Genomic DNA, 19848 nt, shown 5'->3' on the forward strand with positions numbered 1-19848 from the left:
ACGGACGGATATTTCTTCAGACCTCTCCACATGACTATCTGCATAAGCCTATTGGTTTACGCAGTGATGCAGTCCGCTAATGGCTTTTCTTAATGCCGCGGCGCAGTAAGTCCTGGCCTGGACGAGATAAAGGGAGGCTTGTTCGATCACGTGCCTCCGCCTCCATCAGATTCGGCTGATTGCCCGCTACCATTGCCTCGCAAGAACTTGCAACTGGATGTTCATAAGGGTGAATTGGACAGCGACAGCGACACATCGTAAGGGTTCTGACTATTGCGGCATTGAGCTACACGTTAGGTGTCTTCATGATGTAGCAGCGAATGTTCTGTGCTCAGTGGGTCAAATACCAAATAGCATTGCTGCGGATTAACGTAACTTGTACCACATGTTCCATCGCAGGATTAGGGAGTACTAAATAAGCAGTAATCGAGAGACAAGAATATCAAGAAAACGCTACGGTGTTTCTTTAGTTGCTGCTTAAAACTACTCAAAATGCGATTCTGATTTCTATGCGCGTAAATTAAAAGGATTTGCCAGAGGAGTACAACCGTTGGACAACTGACTACAATTTCGCTTAAACTTTGCGGCAGGCTTTTATTCAATGCCCACTTTGTTGATTTTTTTACTACATATGCTATGTGGCAAATCGCCAACTTGAAAAAAACGAAGAAAGCTATCTAAATATCTGTTTCAAACATACATTGTAGGTTTATTTCACTTTTCTCATTTTCGTCCTTCTTCTAAACGCACTTTGCATGACTTGCTGCTCATATACGTCCTTGTGCGTCATTTCTCAGTATGAATGAAGAGGTGCATAAGTATGCAATGCTTTAAGAGTCAGCCTGGTGCTCGATACTACAATTTACAGGTGCATGGTAGCAGGGTAGAGGGGGTCGTGCAGCCTAGAACTAAATGAAGGAAGCGCTGTGAGCGTCGTTCTTAAAATACGGAATGCAATTTACAGTTACGGAAGCCATGAGTGATTTATGAGAATGTATTCGGTGTGCCCACGTTTCGTTAAGCTACCACGTACGTGAGCACCTATGTAAAAGCGTTTTGACAACCATATCTTTCTTCTTTTTTTCATCGTCGTGCCTGCTTCATCGTGTTATACGCCCGTCAGCCTCGAATCAACCATATCAGCTGAATCGGCTGAAGAAAAGACGGCAACAAGCGCGCAGGAAAGCATTGCCGCATCATTGTTGTCTGACGAGGTAAGAGGGAAGATGCCGGCGACTCACACGTGCAATACGACTGAAACAAACACCACCATGTTAAATTGGCTCCCTAAATATATGTAAATTCAAATGCGTTATTTTAATTCATCAGGGTGTTTCGTGCCCGATCGCTTATCATGTTTCACGATGCATTATCTAAAATTAAGAGTAAGGAGTACACATCACAATCTATTGGCATACTGTGGTTTCGGCTTCTGGAACTTTCGAACGTAGCGCAGTCGGCAGTGCAACATGATGCCCCCGAAAGCAAAGCAAATCATTCCATGGAGCTTACGAAATTGGTTAGAGTGACGCCACGGGCAACAAATATCCGTACAGCGTGCCACGAATACCGGTGCTAAGTGTCCGGTGAGGTGATGCGTGTTCTTTGTGACCGCGCAACAACAGATCAGCTGCCACCGGCTTGCGACGTGCCAATGGGCTCATGTGTTCGTAAAACCAAAGTGGGCACCTAGTAAAAGAAAACGCTTGTTAAGCAACGAAACAAGACCAAGGTAAGTTTTCTTGCTGCATCAACATAGTTGTATCATCGTCCTCCTTGTTTATGTATACTATCTGCAATTAGGTATATATTGGCACAGAGGTAACGCGAAAATGTGACAGAATTGAGCGAAATGGTCCGCTGTGCTCCATATGCCGATGCTGTTCTCGGGAGCGTCAGTTTCTCAAATGCATAGGCTAAAATCAGTCTGTGCATTGCGATCCATTGCTGCAGCCCTCCGAGGTAAACCACATCAGCAATCCAGAAAAGACATGCTCAGACGAAGACCTAAAGGAGGCCCAGAAGGAATTGGATCACATGAAGAAGAAAATTGCGGACATCCTCGACAGCGCCCTTGAGAAAGCAGCAGCTAAGAAGGTTTACGGCAGGTGAGGTTGCCTCTGGGGCATTTTCAGTAGTTATGCTTGTTAATAGCTGGATGGTATTTTTCTGCTCATCAAGCGTAGGTTTATAGCCATTGCATTCCAGTATCCCGCGAGGGGCGTTGGTTTTTCCTGTACCTAGAAGTTCGGATCACGGGTTTTCGCCTCCGCAACTATGTCACTTATGTAAGGACTCCGGCTTATGCCATATCATGGCTTCTGGGATCGCGGGCGCGCTCTCAGATCTCGGAGGTTATGCTCACGCGCCTCTAGTTTATGCCACAACTTGCAGAAGGAATTTGGAACTTTATTTTCCTCCTATTTATTCCTTTTCCCAGCTTGTTTACTCTTTTAGATACCGAGAATTCTTGTTTTGGGTAAAAAAAGACGAGCTTTCCACCGCTTCTAAACTATATAAGACATCAGCTTAATTACACGTGAACCGAAAATACTGCGACTCTGCGTATGCGCACACATACTAAGATAGAGAGGCGTAGTAAACAACGATTGCGATTGGTTCATTGCGATACATACAGTTTAATTATTAAAGCCAGATTAGGAAGCATGAAAGGTAAAAGCTCAGGTCGGCAATTATACTCGCATGTTGTTTATTGATGCAAAAATAAACAAAGGAGTTGTCGCCATTCGCTGGCGACGGCTACCTCTTTTCGCTTTGTTAGTAGTATTGGATAAATAAATAAAATTGATTAATTTTCGCATTGTAGGATACCCAAATAAAACAGAAGAATATGTAACAGCACTAGGAGTAAACATCTCTATTGGAAAGGTCTTGTTGTAGGAAACTCCTCGAATATATGGAATGTATTAGTGCTTTCGAGCAACAGTATGTGCGTTACGTTAAAGCATAGAAATAAAAACCATGGCTACTCTTCGCGCGCGCTTTTGCTACCGATATCGCTTAGTTAATGAAAGTACAGAAGTACTTGAATAGCTTGCATGAGTATGAAAGAAAAACCACGAGGAATATCGGTTAGTACAATATAGCCAACAGAAAGACAGGCTACACCAGGTGACGCCGACAAGAGCAAAATACTATACATATTCAATATGGTAGCCCTAAAGCATATAGGTCGTTAAACAAAGAATAGCGACAGGCTACTCTCTGTGCCTATAGGCGCAACTACAGGATGGTATGCTGAACGTTATCGCTGTCGTGCAGCCAAAGGCCGCATATAAAGCGCTTTATGGTGCCAAAGTTTTGGCTGGACTCTTCCTAACTTCTCGCTTTTATCGTTCAATGTTAACTAAGCTACGATCATGACAACTCTTTATTAAGGCTAGCACAAAAAAAAAAAAAGGAAATCGTGCAGAAGTCGTCTAGGGTGACTATCTATGTGTGCGAATAGCGGAAACCCGTAGTGTTTGAGGCGTCTACTGGAGCCGGGCTCCACTCTTGCGCTTCCCTCTGGACACTCAGTGCCTTCTGGCGGCAACGCCGTGACGTCCGTCCATATCCAGGGGCACCTACAACGAGAAAGGCCTACACTTCAGATGACATAACCCTCGGGATACGCCCACGTATTTGATGGGATAGCTAGATACCTACATATCCGGAAAAAAAAAACTGGTCTGGAAATGCCAAGAATGCTAGTCGGCTTAAATAAGCAGAGAAAAGAAACGCCTATTTAAAGCAAAGAGTGCGCAAAACCATATTTTTTTTCTCTCTTTATTTCCGTTTTCGCAGCCTCCGCAGGCAGCGTGTCCCTCCATCTGCTGCAACAATGAGAAGGACCAGCAGTTTGAAGGTGCCGAAGCCACGCCATTCGTCGGCAAGTGACTTTCAAGGACCACCGATGTGAGTCACTGTTCAGGACAGTGTGTCAGCAAGAGACAGAGAGAGAAACAAAATACACAGTATTCACTAAAAAATAGCTTATTGTACGAAGTGGTTTCGTCTTCTGACCTCAGCCAAATATATCTGCAAACGTGTGATGGCCGTTATGCTATTTCCCATGCTACCCCTACTTTGATATAACTGAGATGAGGTCCAGTTTGCGTGAAGGATTTCTAGGAAGTAATGGCAATTTCGGCTCTTGCCTACTGCTGACAATTGGCTAGGTTACACGGTGACAAATGACAGCCGAAACAACGGCGAAACTAGTGCTACCTCCGCTGCTGATCGCGGCGCGAGAGCCAGTATAGTTTATACGTAGAAACCACCGAAGTATCGAATTTGTACTTATTTTTCTTATGCCAGCTACTGTTGTACCACAACGAAAGATACGTACATCCGTGCAGCACGAATCAACTATCGATGAGCCATATTGTCTGCTATCGAAAACTTGCAGCGAGCGGTAACCCTGATGGTGTCTTATCTTCAAGAACAATGCCTCAGTGTGTCTACCGAAATGTGCACATTGGTCGGCTATACGCGCAAAGATATGTCATTGTATCCCATTTCAATCAACGGTCAACCTGTATCCTGTGTTAGGACGCTTCGATTTCCAGGTGTTATCATTGACCTCAACCTCTCGTGGAGCACCCACTGCTTCTATCTGAATAAGAAGTCATCTGTCATTGCTCAGGTCTTCAAAGTTCCCAGCGGGAAAACCTGGGGTGCACCAGTCCGTTCCGTGCTGCAGCTGTACAGGGACTGGGACTCTTGCGTTGCAGTCTACTAGTAGTTTCCAATACATGCAAGACGAACATTCGTGCTCTGGATAGCATAAAAAGTCAAGCCCTTCGCACGTGTTTGAGGCTGCCTCAGTGCACGTCAACACCAGCAACAATTTCCAGCGCGAGAGGCCATATGATCCAGACACACGTAGCTGACGACTCTCTCATGGCGCGCATTCGCCGTCTGTTAAGGATCACTGACCTTCACTTAGCTTGTCTACCAGCCGATAGACCTCAAGCGACCTTTTCACGCGTGATTGGAGTTCCAGTACATACCTTCATCTTATGCACCGGCGGTGAAGCCTTCATCCCCTCTGTGAGTTCTGGCACAGCCTCAAGTGAAGCTTGCTATGCCCGGAATTGCAAAGAAGGCCAATCATCCGTCGCCGTCTCTGAAGCAACTGACGCCGCTATTCACCAGACGTATCATGACCGCACATATATATATATATATATATATATATATATATATACTGGCGGTTCGACCTCACCTACTAGCAGAAAGTTAAAAGGGTCACACATGGCTACATCTACGGCGGCAGAAATTGCAGCTCTCCATGCCACTGTGAAGTACGTCACCGAAGAGCCGGCCCAGAAATGGGTCAGATTTTGTGACTATAAGGCAGCTCTTCACAGTATTAAGTCTGCCATACATCACAGAACATACGAAGAGATGATATCTGATATTAGGAAAATACACCACCATGCTCTGGAAACAGAGCACAACATAATCTTTCAGTGGATCCCTGCTCACCGTGGCATCGTCGGTAATGACTTTGCTAACAGGGCTGCACGGTCTGCCCACGAAGACACCCAGACGCGTCCAATACCTTTGGCATGGACGGGCGCTGCTAGGAAACTTCGTCTGCTTGCACACAAAAAGTCACAAGCTTCCTGGAGTTCAAGTGCCTTCAATTGCCGGTTGCATAAGCTAGACCCCTTGCTACGACTGCAACTGCCATCTAGCCTAGCTTCCCGCGGCAAAATGACCTTAATGTGCCGCTTGAGGCTGGGAGTCGCGTTCAAGAACGCTTACTCCTACCGTATGGATGTGCGACTCCTGTAGGTGCGAGAAAACCATCGAACACCCATTGTACGTCCTCGCTAGGACGTACAACGCCCCTCTCTGCGGACAACTTTAAACCGACTGGGCTCAACACCGTTCTCTGAGACAAAGATATTCGTACCGTGGCCACATCCGTCACTGGCACAAAAAGCGAGTCGTGCACTAGTACAGTACTTGAAGTGCACCGGTTTTAGTACATGCACTCAGTACTCACTTGGCTGACCTCTCTGCCTTTCCTCTCCTTGACCCGCCGTGGTTGCTCAGTGGCTATGGTGTTGGGCTGCTGAGCACGAGGTCGCGGGATCGAATCCCGGCCACGGCGGCCGCATTTCGATGGGGGCGAAATGCGAAAACACCCGTGTGCTTAGATTTAGGTGCACGTTAAAGAACCCCAGGTGGTCAAAATTTCCGGAGTCCTACACTACGGCGTGCCTCATAATCGGAAAGTGGTTTTGGCACGTAAAACCCCAAATATTATATTATATTCCTCTCCTTGCTTTCACTCTGTTTCTTCCTACACTTCTAAAGTACTGAGCGCAGGGGGGCCGCGTTATTCACGCTGAACTGGCTCTTGCACGAAATCAAATAGAAGAGCGTGGTGCAGGTGGAGCGCGCTGCACTGGAAGTGATCCACTCTCGGATCAGAAAGACGAAAGTGCTCTCGGTGCAGAAAGTGCAACAAATTCAAACAGACCTGCCGTCTTTGTGACCGAGATTACACTTGAGCAGAAATGCAATGATTTTCTTTTAAAAGTATTCAGTGATTGCAGCCTAGCTAGATTGTTTTTACATTTCACGTGTTTTTGCATGTATAGGGAACAAGGAATATAAAGCCTGAAGCTGAAAGTTTGTGGTGGGCTAGTTGCTGGTGGGCTAGTTGCTCAATCGAACATGTTCCGCACTTTTTTTTGCTACTCACTGCAGATTGTCTTTCTCGCCGGAAGAGCCGGAAGAGCCGGAGAAGAAGGATGCGCCGACGCAGACCACCGATCTGGCCTCCTCTGGAAAGCCCCGAGTGGTGTGGTCGATCTACAAGACGTCGGAAGCTGCCGCACAAACTTCTTTCCTGGTCAGTCTATTGAGTTATACAGACTCAAGCCTTTTGTTCGATCCCCGGCTTGGCTGCTCTCTTCGTACATTGGTCTTGCGATTTCGATTGATCGATTCGACTGATGAATCGATTGATCTGTTGACTGATTTCCCGGTTCATTAGGTTCTCACTTTCTGACGCGACACCTGGGCCGTAAGAGGCGAAAGAATGTATGGCTCTGGACTAACTTTCACTCAAGCGATTACTGTAACATGCCCCAAATCCAGTGTGCACGAGCGCTTCTGCGTTCGGCGCCATCGAAATGCGGCCGCCATGACTGGTCGTCAAGCTAGAGGCTTTATGCTCGGAGGCGCTACGCCATAGAAACTGTACCGATGCCATGAATAAACTAAGTATTCTGTCGTTATTTAAATCGTAGGGAGATTTGGTACATAAAAGGAGCCCTCAGCTGCAACGATTACGACCATCGGCAAAGTTGAATGGAGCAACAAAATATTTTATGGAAGCGCTTCTAGTCGCGGCTATTCCCTTTCATTATTACTATATTATTCAATAAAGAGGTGCTGTCTTCCTAATGTTCCAACATATTTGTATACACTTGTCATGAGATATAATAAAGACAAAATTATTGGAAAAGCTTAAGAAAACCTAACCCACCCCCGTTTCCGGGCCTCCAACTCGACCTTCCCACTTCATGCTTATTCTCTGCATCATTAGTAGTATGACTGAAAAAATAAAATAGTAACTCTAGCCGCTCTAGTAAAGGGGAGTCAGTCTACGTTTCCTGCTGTACAGTGCGTGTCTAAGCTGTCCTGCTTGCAAACTTTTCTTACAGGACTGCAGGTTAAGCCGGGACGACGATTCGATGCGTTCCCGGAGGACAGACCCTGGCGAGCAATCTCCCATGACTTCTAGCGTCCGAGATTCGACCCAAGCTATGCTTAGCGCCATCCGCGGCGAGCTGCAGAAATTCAGCGTAGCACAAAGGACGCAGAACGGCGAGAGCTTCGCATAAGGCTGAGCGAAGACACAAGCGTGTTTGAGGGGCCCGCTCTGCAGGCTCTATTTCGCCGTACGCTACGCAGAGAGAGAAAGAGAGGGAAGTCATAAGGGAAGGGAGCTTAACCAGGCTGAGCCCGGTAGGCTACGCAGAAAAGCTATTAGAGCTGTTGCAGCAGACAGCGAGCACGCTGACTCAAAACAGCACATGCTCCAAGTTTGGATCCGAGGGCATTGCAAAGGGCTTTGGCCCATGAACAATAGGTAACGGTAAGGCGCTGATATTTGTTGGTATTTCCAGTCGTATTCCATTTCTCGCACAAGTTAGGAACCACCTTCGATTCAATAAGAGGTATTAATTTGTTTAAGCAGTAAGGTGCGCTACAGACGTGCGTGTGAGGGAGGTTCAGGAGGCTGCTTAGTATGCACACTGCGAGTGCTAATGAACTTGCATCTTCTTTTTTGCAAAGAATTGTACTAATACTGAGAACAAGAATGACTTTCGGGCAAGCTGCATAAATAAAATGGATCTTGTCTCCGTCGCGGATGCCGATTTCAAACATTTGCTGAACACATAAGTGTCGCCATTACCCGTCGACAAATCAGGTGGATTGGGGCTTTGAGCTATTTACCAATTATGACGAGATCAGTGTAAAGCAGATAAACCTAGAACTGGTAGTGAGAAGCAGCTACGATATTACAGTAGCGGGATCTGCGCGAGCGCCGTAGCAAAAGCAGACTTTTGTCACCCGTTTTGTTATGTGATCCTGTGCGAGTTATGTTCCCACGAAATATTTAAAAAAAACCTGAAGCAACATTACTGACTGCGCAAAATGATGTCGGAGATCACCATAATTGACACTTTGTCACTAGAACAGGACCTGGTCACTGCTGCAGCTTCTCTTGTTTCGTTGATAACGCCAGCATAAACATGCAGGCACTGTACTATCAAGGCGTCGAATAACTATGCCCAAAGTTGTCAGGACATATACAGCAAGACTTTTGAGTGAGCATAGTCCTTAAAATGAGAGTGAAAACTATTAAATCGGGATGGACTTAGGACAAACTGACGAACTCGCACCTTTGTTATTGACCTTTGGCACGTAAATACATATCTGTTCAGTGGGTACATCAAAGTGAATAAATCCGTGCTGGATCAAACTTGATGATTGCCGTTGGAGCGATAAATAAGGAAAGCGAGAACGTCTGTACAACATTCCAAAACTACTTTTGCTATTGTAGCACCCTTGTTGTTCTCCTTAGATGGAAAGTGCTCTTCAGAGTAGTATTTTGACAGATAGAGGGATAAATAAGAAAACAAAACTATTCAGGTTATACAGACGAGACTATTCAGTTTTCCACCTTGCACTGGTGGAAAAGGCTAACATAAAAGTAAAAAAATAAAGGGAGTGAGAATCTACAACTACATCAGGGTCAGCACAACACAGGTGTTAAAAAACACAGTGGAGTTGTTTTTTCGTCCACTTTCATTTGCCTTTAATTTAAAGTTTGTACATTCCAATGAACAACTAGTTTACCTTACGCTTTTCTTGCTTTTGTTGTCTGTTGGCTTCGAATCATATTGATTAACGAAAATCGGGCCCCCTCGGTTCCCCTTCTTCTCGCTCATCACATAGCGATGCTATAGATTCGCGAAGCTATGACGCCTTCGGGTATCATACGACGGCTTATTGGCCAGTTGTCTTCTCCTAAGTTCGTGTATTACGTGACACCTGAGGTAGAAAGCATGTTGCACATCTGCCGCCATGGTCGTGAACTGCAGCGCTAACAATACCAGGGCTGGATCTAGTACGTATACAATATGCGATAAAGTAGATAAGGAAACGGCGCCGCCGTAGCTCGATTGCTACGAGTATCGCTGGCGTAATGAGGAAACCTGGGTTCGTCGGCCACCGGCGGCTAGTTGTTCTCTCGCTCACTTTAATTTCCATTTAGTTTATCATTTCTACATCTTAAGTAAAACAGGCAATTTACCGCATGTTTACCTTGGTTTCATTGCCTGAGCGCTGGCTTTATATGACAGTGACTAACAGTAATCCGGCTCCTCTGTTCGCACCCTTCTTTGAAGTGTCGTATTTATTGACGTAAGCAGTTGCAAGAAGATGGCGTGCTTCAAATTTCGAAGCAATCAATGCTGCATATAAGTGTATTGTGTTAGCGTGGGTGTTGTTGCTTACCTTTTCAAGCTCGCTCCGTATCTCACTGGTCCTCTTGCTGGGTTGCTAGTATTAAATGAATCATAGTAGTTGATGTGGTGGTTGTATAATACTACTGCTTTGTCAGAACCCATTTTCCCGACATTACGAATAACGCTTAGGCCGAAAGAGAAAGTTGAACGCGCTACATGCAACAATCAAATTATTAGCCAGGGTAAAGTTCTAACAGGAACGTTTGCATGCGCTCTTCTTTAGCGCCCGTATCTACCCATTTCATTTTGCACAAAGCCATTTTTTTATTGCTAGATTCACAGTACGCTGTTCGTTCACGCATAATTAGCCCATGTCTGCATGACGTAACTTTCGCAGTCACCTAAACGCAAGGGCGTTCGGAGATCACTACGTTACAAAAGTAATACAAAATAACAATGTGCAGTACAAAATAACACTCGGCATGCAGTTCATCGCAACAAGCGCAGTCCAAATCAATCGGTTATGTTCATTTGTGACATTTTGAGCGAAGATTCTTGCGATTTCGCGCGGGCAGGCGGCTTATTTCACCGAGGCATAACTCACGCAGCCTGTACGGACACGTTGACCGCGAGCTTTGAGAGACGACATTTGGTTCCTTATGCGATGGAGCACAAACTGGCTGTCAGAGCTAAATTTTTATAGATTCCTCCGGTATTAGTTTATGTTAATGTCATAATCGTCGCTTTCTATTAGCAGAGACGCAAATCAATACGGCTGAACGAGAAAGTTGTTCCATCGAAGGTAGAGTTGGGCGTCTGGCTTATATTTCGAAGACTTCCTTGTCCGATGATGCTTATTTGCCACTAACGAAGCATAGACCTCTGTGCAGTTCGCTGCCCTATGCAGACGTGAACCCTACACCATAGATCTTTCGGCCGCTGATGTTATTGCTACGTGGTGATTTCTTAGTGGTGATTAAGATGTTCATGCGCCCGGAATAACGTAGTCAGCTTAACAAATAGTTGCTTTATTTTGCAAGGGTACGGTCGCGCTTTTGTAGAACTGCATACGAAGCCCACCGAGAATTTACCGTAAAGTCAGGGAAAACGCTGGTTCGTTTGCTCGGCGTTGCAAACCGGGGTGAACGGGTTACACCTTATCATTGGTTGTACTCACGAGCACCTTCATTACCTGTGTAAAATAAACTCCTCCTCACTTCTGTTGCTGTGTTGAATGATTGTCCACCTGCAAAAATTTTCATTTCAGGTGTACGACATTGGCCAGGCTCCCTTTTTTTATCTCGTTTTATTCGGCTATCAAACTCAAGGTACAGATGTATCATTTCCAATGTACACGTGCTCACAGCGGTTCAACAACAACGCTGGCTCACACAGAGTCACAAAAGGCACCTCTTTTCAAGAGAAACAGAATCCAATCGCAGCGGCGAAAACAAGTACGACATCCGCGACCAATCTGTCCACCAATCGCGATTGATGTCTGTGTTGTACTGTGAATATGAAATCATTAACGGAAAGGGTTGAATTTGCCAAAATCCAGCCGGATGACAGAGCATTCAACGAATGATAGAAAGCTAAACAAAACTTCAAAAACTTCGCCGATCACTTTGTTCAGATACCTAAAGAAAGGTGTCCGCACAAAAGAAACGCTAATTGAACCGTAAGAGAATCAACATTATACTTGCGCGAATGAAACCCGTTAGACATAACGACAATACTCTTCAAAAATAAACTTCTTGCATTTAGTGTCACCTCAAATTTCCAACGTTCTATATCTCCGTTAGAGACTCTCAAAAACAGTCAACGATCTGGTCTTTATACATATATGTATTTTTTTTCACACGTGTACCTCCCCGCACCAAAACGGTTTCGTATGCATTATCACGGCTATTTCCTATAGAATTCATGCGGGAATGTCGTGAACGCTGAGTAAATTAAAAGAAAGAAAATATCTGTGCGAATGGCTTAAAATACATATGAAAATAATTTTTAGATTACTTTTGTACGAAGCAAGCGACCACACCAACAAACACACGAAGGGCGAACGGTAACTAAAACTGTTTGTCAACTGAAAAACACTTCGGCGTTCCTCCAGCGTTTCCTTGCATGTGAGGTCATCTACTTCGCGCTAAACTTACTGTAAAGCAAAGGTGCACGAAATAGCCTAATAACAATCTCTACACAATTACGCGGAAATGCATACGGAATCGTCACGGTGGGGCTGCAGCAAAATATCGACCAAAAAAACAAGCGAGGTGCCTTCAGCCTACACACTTCGACGCAGTTTTCATCTAATTGTAGCTGACGGTGAGCTGAAAGGTTCTATGTACACGTTATCACACGATCCAGCAAGGACACCTTGCGTTCCGTCCATATATTGCGTGCGACCGCCTTGTGGTGTTTGCCTATTTACACGTCTCGTGCTGTCCTCAATGAGTGCTCGTCGCTCCTTGCGCCGCCGACAAGGCAGCTGCGGCGAGCGCGGCTGATGACGTCACCTTGCTGCGTCAATGGCTAGAAGAGCGCTGGGATGCCGCACGTGACCGTAGCAGAATTGAGGCATTGGATGAGAGAAATAAAGCTATGGAGCAAACAGCTTTTTAGGGTACACAGACACAATTGCAAGTGAGCGTTGAATAGACTGAAATGAAGTGTTTCATAGCGAGTAATTAAATAGAGAAATGGCTTCATGGAGGTTCTTATCTCGATAACTTCCGCAAACCCGCTGTGGTGTATGAAAACTCTGAAGGGTTCGACATAATCGGCAATGTTTAAACTGGTTAGCTTACCAAGGCGAATCGATATATATATATATATATATATATATATATATATATATATATATATATATATATATATATATATATATTTATATATATATATATATATATATATATATATAATATATATATATATCGCTTATGAAGGTCAGCTCAGTTTGGCCACCAACCTTTAGAGTTAGCTACTCCCTCAGAGCAAAACACCTAATAAGGAGGACACACACGAAACCTTGTTTTCGACGACTGAAAGTGAAATTTCAAATTGAAAACCCAACTATAAATGCCGTCCTCGCCTTCAGTGGTACAAGGTACACGTGAGATTTACAGCGCCAACTTCACCCTCGTGCTCACTGACGGCTTCGCTTTCAATTTTTCTTTACCATAACTGCTGTCGGACACCCGCTTCCGCCAAGAACGTTGCCACCATGCGCAACGACGCGCAAGGGCGCCAACATCTGCACCAACGACTCGCAGTTCTACACCGAGCGCTCACGAGGGCGGCGAGCAAAAGCCGAGGGCTAGCGTGCGCCTTCACCTTAAAGGGAGGCCAAAGAGAAATTTCAGGCGAAGCTGGGTGAGCCCATTGCACTCTTGAGTACTGTACTTATTATTCGCACCGTAAGCGGATGGTCGATAAGCTACAACGGACGCAAAAACGACGGACCGCGCGGGCGACGCTACTTGAAAATTTCTGCAGGATGGTTCCTTGACGTCCCAAACTTTGACTTTGTCTGTCTCGGAATGGCCGATTCTTTATGAACTAAGCAAAATTAGGTTGCACGTGAAGGTGCGCAAGCATAAGCAGGACAACGTTTATGAACTTTTCATGCATAAGAACGGTTCAAAAGCGCAATAATACCATGAAATCACTAACGTCGAAACTGTCTTAATCAGCGGCCTGATTTGGTGCGACATTTCCAAATGGAATAATTAGTTTCGACTCCCTCCTCTACTAACCAACTTCCCCTTGAGAAGGAAATCCAGTGTTTCGAAAATATATGGAACCGACGAGTCTGAACTAGCATCCCTTTAAGCTTGGCCTCCGAAATTGCCAGCGTCGTGCCGTGATCTCGCAAAGTCGGACCTTCAGTGCCGATCTCGAAGCGGGCTGTCCGGCACGCACGCGGCGACGTCGAGACGTCGCACTGGACACGGAGAGAGAGAGACGGAGTATGCGCATGCGCTCGATCTGATGCAGCGATGAGTGTTGTGAAGCGAGTGTTAGGTACGACAGTATATAGACGGAAGGAGATCGATCCCGACTTGCCCACGGGCCCGTCACAGCACGGGCCCCTCCCGCTGGCGAAACAACGCCACTCGCCGCGCCCCTCATGAAAGACTATATTCCAGGAGGAGGAGAAATAGGAAGGGCTGAAGTAGGCGTGCCCTAGGCTTCGGCAAGACTCGTGTTACACAACTACGGCACAGCTTGATTGACCAGCCAACGCAACAGCAACAGCATCGGTACGAGCGCTGACAGCCGTTGCCCAATGTTTCGTTTTTTTTTTGATGCTGTTGATATTGCTTAGAGAGTCCGGGTTCCGAGCAGCAGCAGCAGCAGCAGCAGCAGCAGCAGCAGCATTACGAACTCAAGCGGGCGCGGTGTTTTGGATGAGTTTCGCGTAGGTGCTGCGGCTATAAACGAGTAGAGATTAAACTGTACCTGGCAAACTGACATGAATCCAAGAGTGCTAGACCGTAAAACAACATCGCGCCCGTCTTGGTTCGTGCCAAAGCGCCGACAATGCAGCACGTAATAAACTAAGCCAAGCAACTTATCCACAGCAATTCAAAGCATTTTCGAAGTTTGCACGCCACGAGCCTCTCAAGCACACTCGATAGTGGTTTGTCCACAAGCTGCGATTTGCCGTTTCAAATCTTTAGGCGTGACACGCGTTTGCCACTTGATGCTCAAATTTTCTGTTGCGCTCAGTGCGATGAGTTTGTGTTTGCGCCAGCACGTAAGTGCGGAACAACTGTCACGTCATTGTGCAGTCACAAACGAATAATTGAGGTCGTCGGAACATTGCTGACCATAATATACCGCACGGTAGGCTGCTGAAGACTGATTTATTCTTAAGATTAGTATGTCAGGTTTTTCTGCGAACTGCTAGCAGCTGCGCTACCGATTCAATCTGCTTATTATGCCGATCGCAACAAAAACCTAGAAAACCTTTTTAGTCACAGTTAATATCTCGTCCATCTCCTCATTTATAAATAATTTTATTTTGTAAACTTATCACATCATCCTTCTAAGCACACAAATGATTCCTTTCGCCGCACAGCTAAGGATTACAATGGTCGTCAGAGACACGAGGAGACCTGATGTGGACTTGATGTGGACAGAATCACTGAAAACAGAAATAATTGTTCCCTAACATACGGCGCTGCGGTGTTTTTCAACTATTGCTCATCGCTAAGAATGACACGGATAACTTGACATAAGGTCAGTCAGTTTGTAGACACGGCAGGTACACGTGTTACGAAACTGACTAGTAGTTCCTTGTCCGCACGACACAAACTAATTATTTCTACCTTTCATTCACTGTCCGCAAGATTCACAAGAATTCATTCACTGTCTGTCAGCCCTGCCACCAACTCATCATGTGACGTGACCGTGCGTCACAAAGCTCAAGCTTAAAGGGGGAAAAATTGTGTACACCCTCCTCCTGGTTGGAGACAAAAAAAGTAATAAAGACAAATGCACACAGTTGTCAACCCTGCGGCCCAGTCAACTGAGCGCCGACCCCATAATGTTACTCTCTATACACGCAATGTACACGTGATGTCCGGCCTCTGACATGTTGGTTTCACCGAGATCGAGCGAGAGAAATGGAAAGAGAGCGCGGTAGACGCGTACAGCTAACACACTAATGTACACTATTTACACTCGAGTGTTCTACGACCACATATGCTGAGCGTTACACAGAGTCATCAGGCTAGTGTTTAGGCACGGTCTACATATTCGCGAGTCAACGCCGGTGCGGTAAAGTAGTGGTACGGGCGTATATCACCAGAAAGTGCAGGCGCCACAGGGAACATTCTTTTCATCTTAGCACACGCAGAAAACAAGTTTCTCCTCAGAAATCTTCTGAACAAAAGAATGCACACTGGATCTAGGAACCAGTAGTCCGTCGCTGGGGCAGAGACCACCGCCAAGTCCTTGTGCAAACATGTTTCCGGGCTAAGGTTCGAAGACGTAGCAAGGAACAAACCACTGCGCTTCGGACACCTACATCGCTTACTTTTTAACATCCTAAGGCCAATAACTCTGATAGAGTAACGTATTGAAAGGTCATGGAACTGCGGTGAGAATCCATTGAGCTGGCCTCTGCAAACTAGTACGCTCGACTTTCACGGATGGGAAAACGGGATTACAGCCATTCGATTCATTTCTTACCACTCATGCTAATGCTACTAGTTTGACGGCAATAAGCATAACCTGCTATGCACTACGCCCGAAAATTCGTCGCCCCAACCACGAAAACAAAAACAATAACAAGACAAAAAGCAAAGCTCTCCACGCTTTCCAAACACTGGTACAACATAAAGCCAGGAGGTAAATATTGTGAGGCGTTATTAAATGCGCCAATGAAAACAAATTCCATTTGGGAGTACGGGAACAAAATCTTTAACCGAGTGGACAAAGTAAGCATGAACTACGACTCTCAGAGTCTACGTGTGACGAGCAATGGAACATTGAACACTTAGTTGGAATGACTAACGCAAATATTTCCCACTGCTATCAGAATGCATGCTGCGCAACAAAAACCCGTACACAAATTTTCGTGCGATGCGCGGCCACGCGCATTATCAGATGGCAGCGATCGTGTATGTTCATCGACGGAGGCCGCTAGCGGCGGAGCACCCCGCTCCAGAAATTATGTACTACGCTCTACAAAAATGTTAACTATGTAAAATAACTTCTCCATGTACAATGTCAAGCACTTCATCAGTTTTGCAAGTGTCACTTTTTTTCTTACAAGGCTATAACTCGATATACTACGCTAAGCGTCAACGACTCGAGGAATCACACTTCATGACAAAAACTCGTCACAAGGATTTTGCGATCACATTCTAACCACCAGTTACCCGGAACGGCCACAACATCATCATCATAAACTACACAATACACGACTAATGTAACACCAACTAAGCGGTTCAGCGTACGATTTCTCTAAGTCTAGCAGTATGTCGGTGAGTATTCGCCCTCTCTTAGCAAACTGAAGAAAATTAAGTACGATATATAAGCACAGGATCATTTGTTCACACCAGCAAACATTGTCTCGGGCGAAAATGAAACGAAAATCACATGCATACACGACAACGACACGGAGCCTTCATTGAAGGGGCGTCACATAGATTTCTTCAAACTCAACCGTTAATCATCCAACAAGAGCGACGGCGAACGAATAAATAAGCAGGCTATCAACAATATACCGTTTTGTACAAGCAGTGCTGTGTTGGGAGAAATAAACTTCATGTCATTCTTGACGATGCTATATGTTACAGAGATCTCGTGTGAACATCAGGATCACAAGCGGACGCCGCTAGCAGCGACGGGCGATCGAAATGCTTGCTGACGTCATTTTCTCTGGAATGTGCCCAACATGATGGGGTTGTCGAGAAACCATGAGAATGCGAGGCTTCTCAGCTGGCATGTACTGTACGTAATGTCTCGCTACAAATGCGTATGAAACGCTGCTTTTTGGCTGATTCCAACTGAGAGGAGCTGCCTACAAGTGAAAAGCCATTAAGATGGGCGGGCTTAAAGGCATTCTCACAGCTTGAAAGTACAGTGACGAGATCAGAGACAAGTTGAGGTCAGCAAGAACATATATGCGGCGTGATGGTTGCTTCACCGGGAAACAGAGCCACACGTTCACGCACAGTGAGAGAAATAAAACGAGAAATGGAGGTATTTACACGTTACAGTACTGTTCAAAAACATAAAACGATACCACAATGCGCGAACAGAGTGTGACGTCAGTATCTAAATAAAATGAAAATTACACACGTGGTCAGCTAGTCCTAACCTTTTCTACACTCACCTCGTTCGAGGAAGTCTTTGCTAAACAGAATTTTCAAGGACATGCTGTTTTTCTCACTAAAATGCTGACACGCGTTGAGTAAGGGAACGACATTCTTCCTGTGTTGAGTCTGCGTGGAAATATAACGTTATGGCTTCGGATCAAGCGTCCTATTGAGTGCTTCGGCTTCCCGACTCGTTCACAGAACAGCTCGAAAAGGCGAACTTCGCGGCGTCACCAATCAACTTCTCACGGCTGGTCTCGCGCGTGAGCTGGAAAACCTAAAAAAAAAAGGAGCGCAATCTCACACGCCTTTTCTTGCGTGCGGCCCACGTCTGTCACTAACAAAAAAAAAAGCGTTCCCGAAGAAACATGCTGCCTCATCACATCTTGAACCCTAAGCGGCGTTCTCGTAAACGACAAACTCTGGTGTCGCACGCGCGTCACCAGGCACCGAGTGTCCGCACGCGTTCTCAGGTTGAACCAGAGCGGAGAGTTGGGGTGGACCGCGTCCAACTCGATGCTCCTCAGTCATCGGATTTGATTAAAGCGCGGCTGCGCCCGTCTGCACCTCGTCCGCTGAGTCCGGATAGCCGCCCTCGAGGCGGCTCGGATTCAGTCGTTGGCCCTGTTCTTGCTTCGCAGGGAGGTGCAGAGGTCCTGCAGTCATCAGATGGTCGTCTCGAACGTGTAAGTCACGTTGAAGGAGGGGTTGTCGAAGGAGTTCTCGCGCCCGATACCGCCGTTCATGCTACCATTCTCGTCCGTGACGTCGGGCCTCAGCGACTGCTGCGTCTGCGCCGGGCCCCAGCCCTCGGTGGGCCTCATGGTGACGGCCACACGCTGTGCAAAAGAGAGAAGGCAGAATTAAGACACTCGCTCAGATTAGCCTAATTGCTAGGTCTAGTTCTGCAAGGTAGGAGATGAAGGGTGGTGTGAAAAAAGAAAGTTGAAAAATTGTCGGATTGGCTGTGTTGCAGACGCAGCTACTGTGGGGTGCGTGAAACATTTTGTGTGTGCTGCGGAGGGTGTATGGACGCTATATGGGTGCCAAAATGACGTTAACAAATACACGAGTGACATTTACTCATGGGTTACAAAGCTTACGCCCTTAAGTTATGATGCAGCTTGTGGGCTTCTACTGTCATCTTGCAATCGTGCACGCTCCCTTTCGTAGCCGGCCCGCCGCGGGGTCAAAGATGGTGGTCGCGAATTGACATCCCCCCGTCTTGCTGCATGTCTGAGCCTCTTCACGCGAATTCTTCACGTTACGTGTCGAGCACGGTGGTGCCGTAGCCGAGCAACCGCCAAATCTTTGCAACAAATTGCGCACTTGTAAGCCTTATAAGGTCAATTACCCAGAGGGGAACCTGATTATGAGAAGGAAATTTACAGAAGAATAAAAATGGGTCGGACTACATACGGCAGGCATTGCAAGATCCTGACTATAGGAGCTTACAACTATTATTGAAAAGAAAGGTGTACAATCACTGAATTCTACCGGTGCTAACATATGGGACAGAAGCTTGGAAGTTGACAAAGAAACTCGAGAACAAGTTAAGGACCGCGGAAAGAGTGATGAAACGAAAAATATTAGGTGTAACGTTAAGATAGCGGTGTGGATAAGAGAACAAACGTGGATAAGCCAATATTCTAATTAACATTAAGAGAAAAAATGCAGCTGGGCAGGCGATGTAATAGAGCACTGCACGAGCCTGATTTTTCGGCCCAGCCGCGCTTTATTAAGCACTAGCCCAGCACTGGCCCCTGATACCAAGCCCGGGACGTGGTTCGAAGCCCGGCATCGCCCCAGCCCCGTATTACTAAGCCCGGGCCCGGTCCGGGCCTGGGTGTATATTACGAAGTATAGCTAGGGCCAACGTGCATGACCATGCCCGGCCTGTAAGTAAAAAAAAAAGTATTTCTTACAGATTGTACCGCATGTACCGCACGATTGTACCTCATCTTCTCGGGGTCTAATGAGCCGCAGTACGTGAGTAATAAAAGACCGAAATA

The 19848-nt window shown here is 46.1% G+C and overlaps 2 protein-coding genes across 5 annotated transcripts in view; one reads left to right on the plus strand and one right to left on the minus strand.

Annotated features, from left to right (window-relative positions):
- LOC142578281 (uncharacterized) overlaps positions 1 to 10955 on the plus strand; it is a 34296-nt gene extending 23341 nt beyond the window's left edge. The window contains exons 9-14 of the mRNA XM_075687682.1: positions 107 to 257; positions 1124 to 1214; positions 1954 to 2108; positions 3808 to 3918; positions 6730 to 6874; positions 7692 to 10955. Coding sequence (XP_075543797.1) covers positions 107 to 257; positions 1124 to 1214; positions 1954 to 2108; positions 3808 to 3918; positions 6730 to 6874; positions 7692 to 7871 — 833 coding nt within the window. The 3' untranslated portion in view covers positions 7872 to 10955. The remainder of the gene's footprint in view (positions 1 to 106; positions 258 to 1123; positions 1215 to 1953; positions 2109 to 3807; positions 3919 to 6729; positions 6875 to 7691) is intronic.
- A 6760-nt stretch (positions 10956 to 17715) lies between these two features.
- Positions 17716 to 19848, minus strand: part of LOC142579523 (sodium- and chloride-dependent glycine transporter 1-like) — a 197074-nt gene continuing 194941 nt past the window's right edge. For all 4 annotated transcript variants that reach the window (XM_075689831.1, XM_075689829.1, XM_075689828.1 and 1 more), the window contains exon 14: positions 17716 to 18675. In XM_075689831.1, the coding sequence (XP_075545946.1) occupies positions 18502 to 18675 (174 nt within the window). In that variant the 3' untranslated portion in view covers positions 17716 to 18501. The remainder of the gene's footprint in view (positions 18676 to 19848) is intronic.

The sequence above is a fragment of the Dermacentor variabilis genome, chromosome 4 (genome assembly GCF_050947875.1).
Source record: "Dermacentor variabilis isolate Ectoservices chromosome 4, ASM5094787v1, whole genome shotgun sequence".
Lineage (NCBI taxonomy): Eukaryota > Metazoa > Arthropoda > Arachnida > Ixodida > Ixodidae > Dermacentor > Dermacentor variabilis.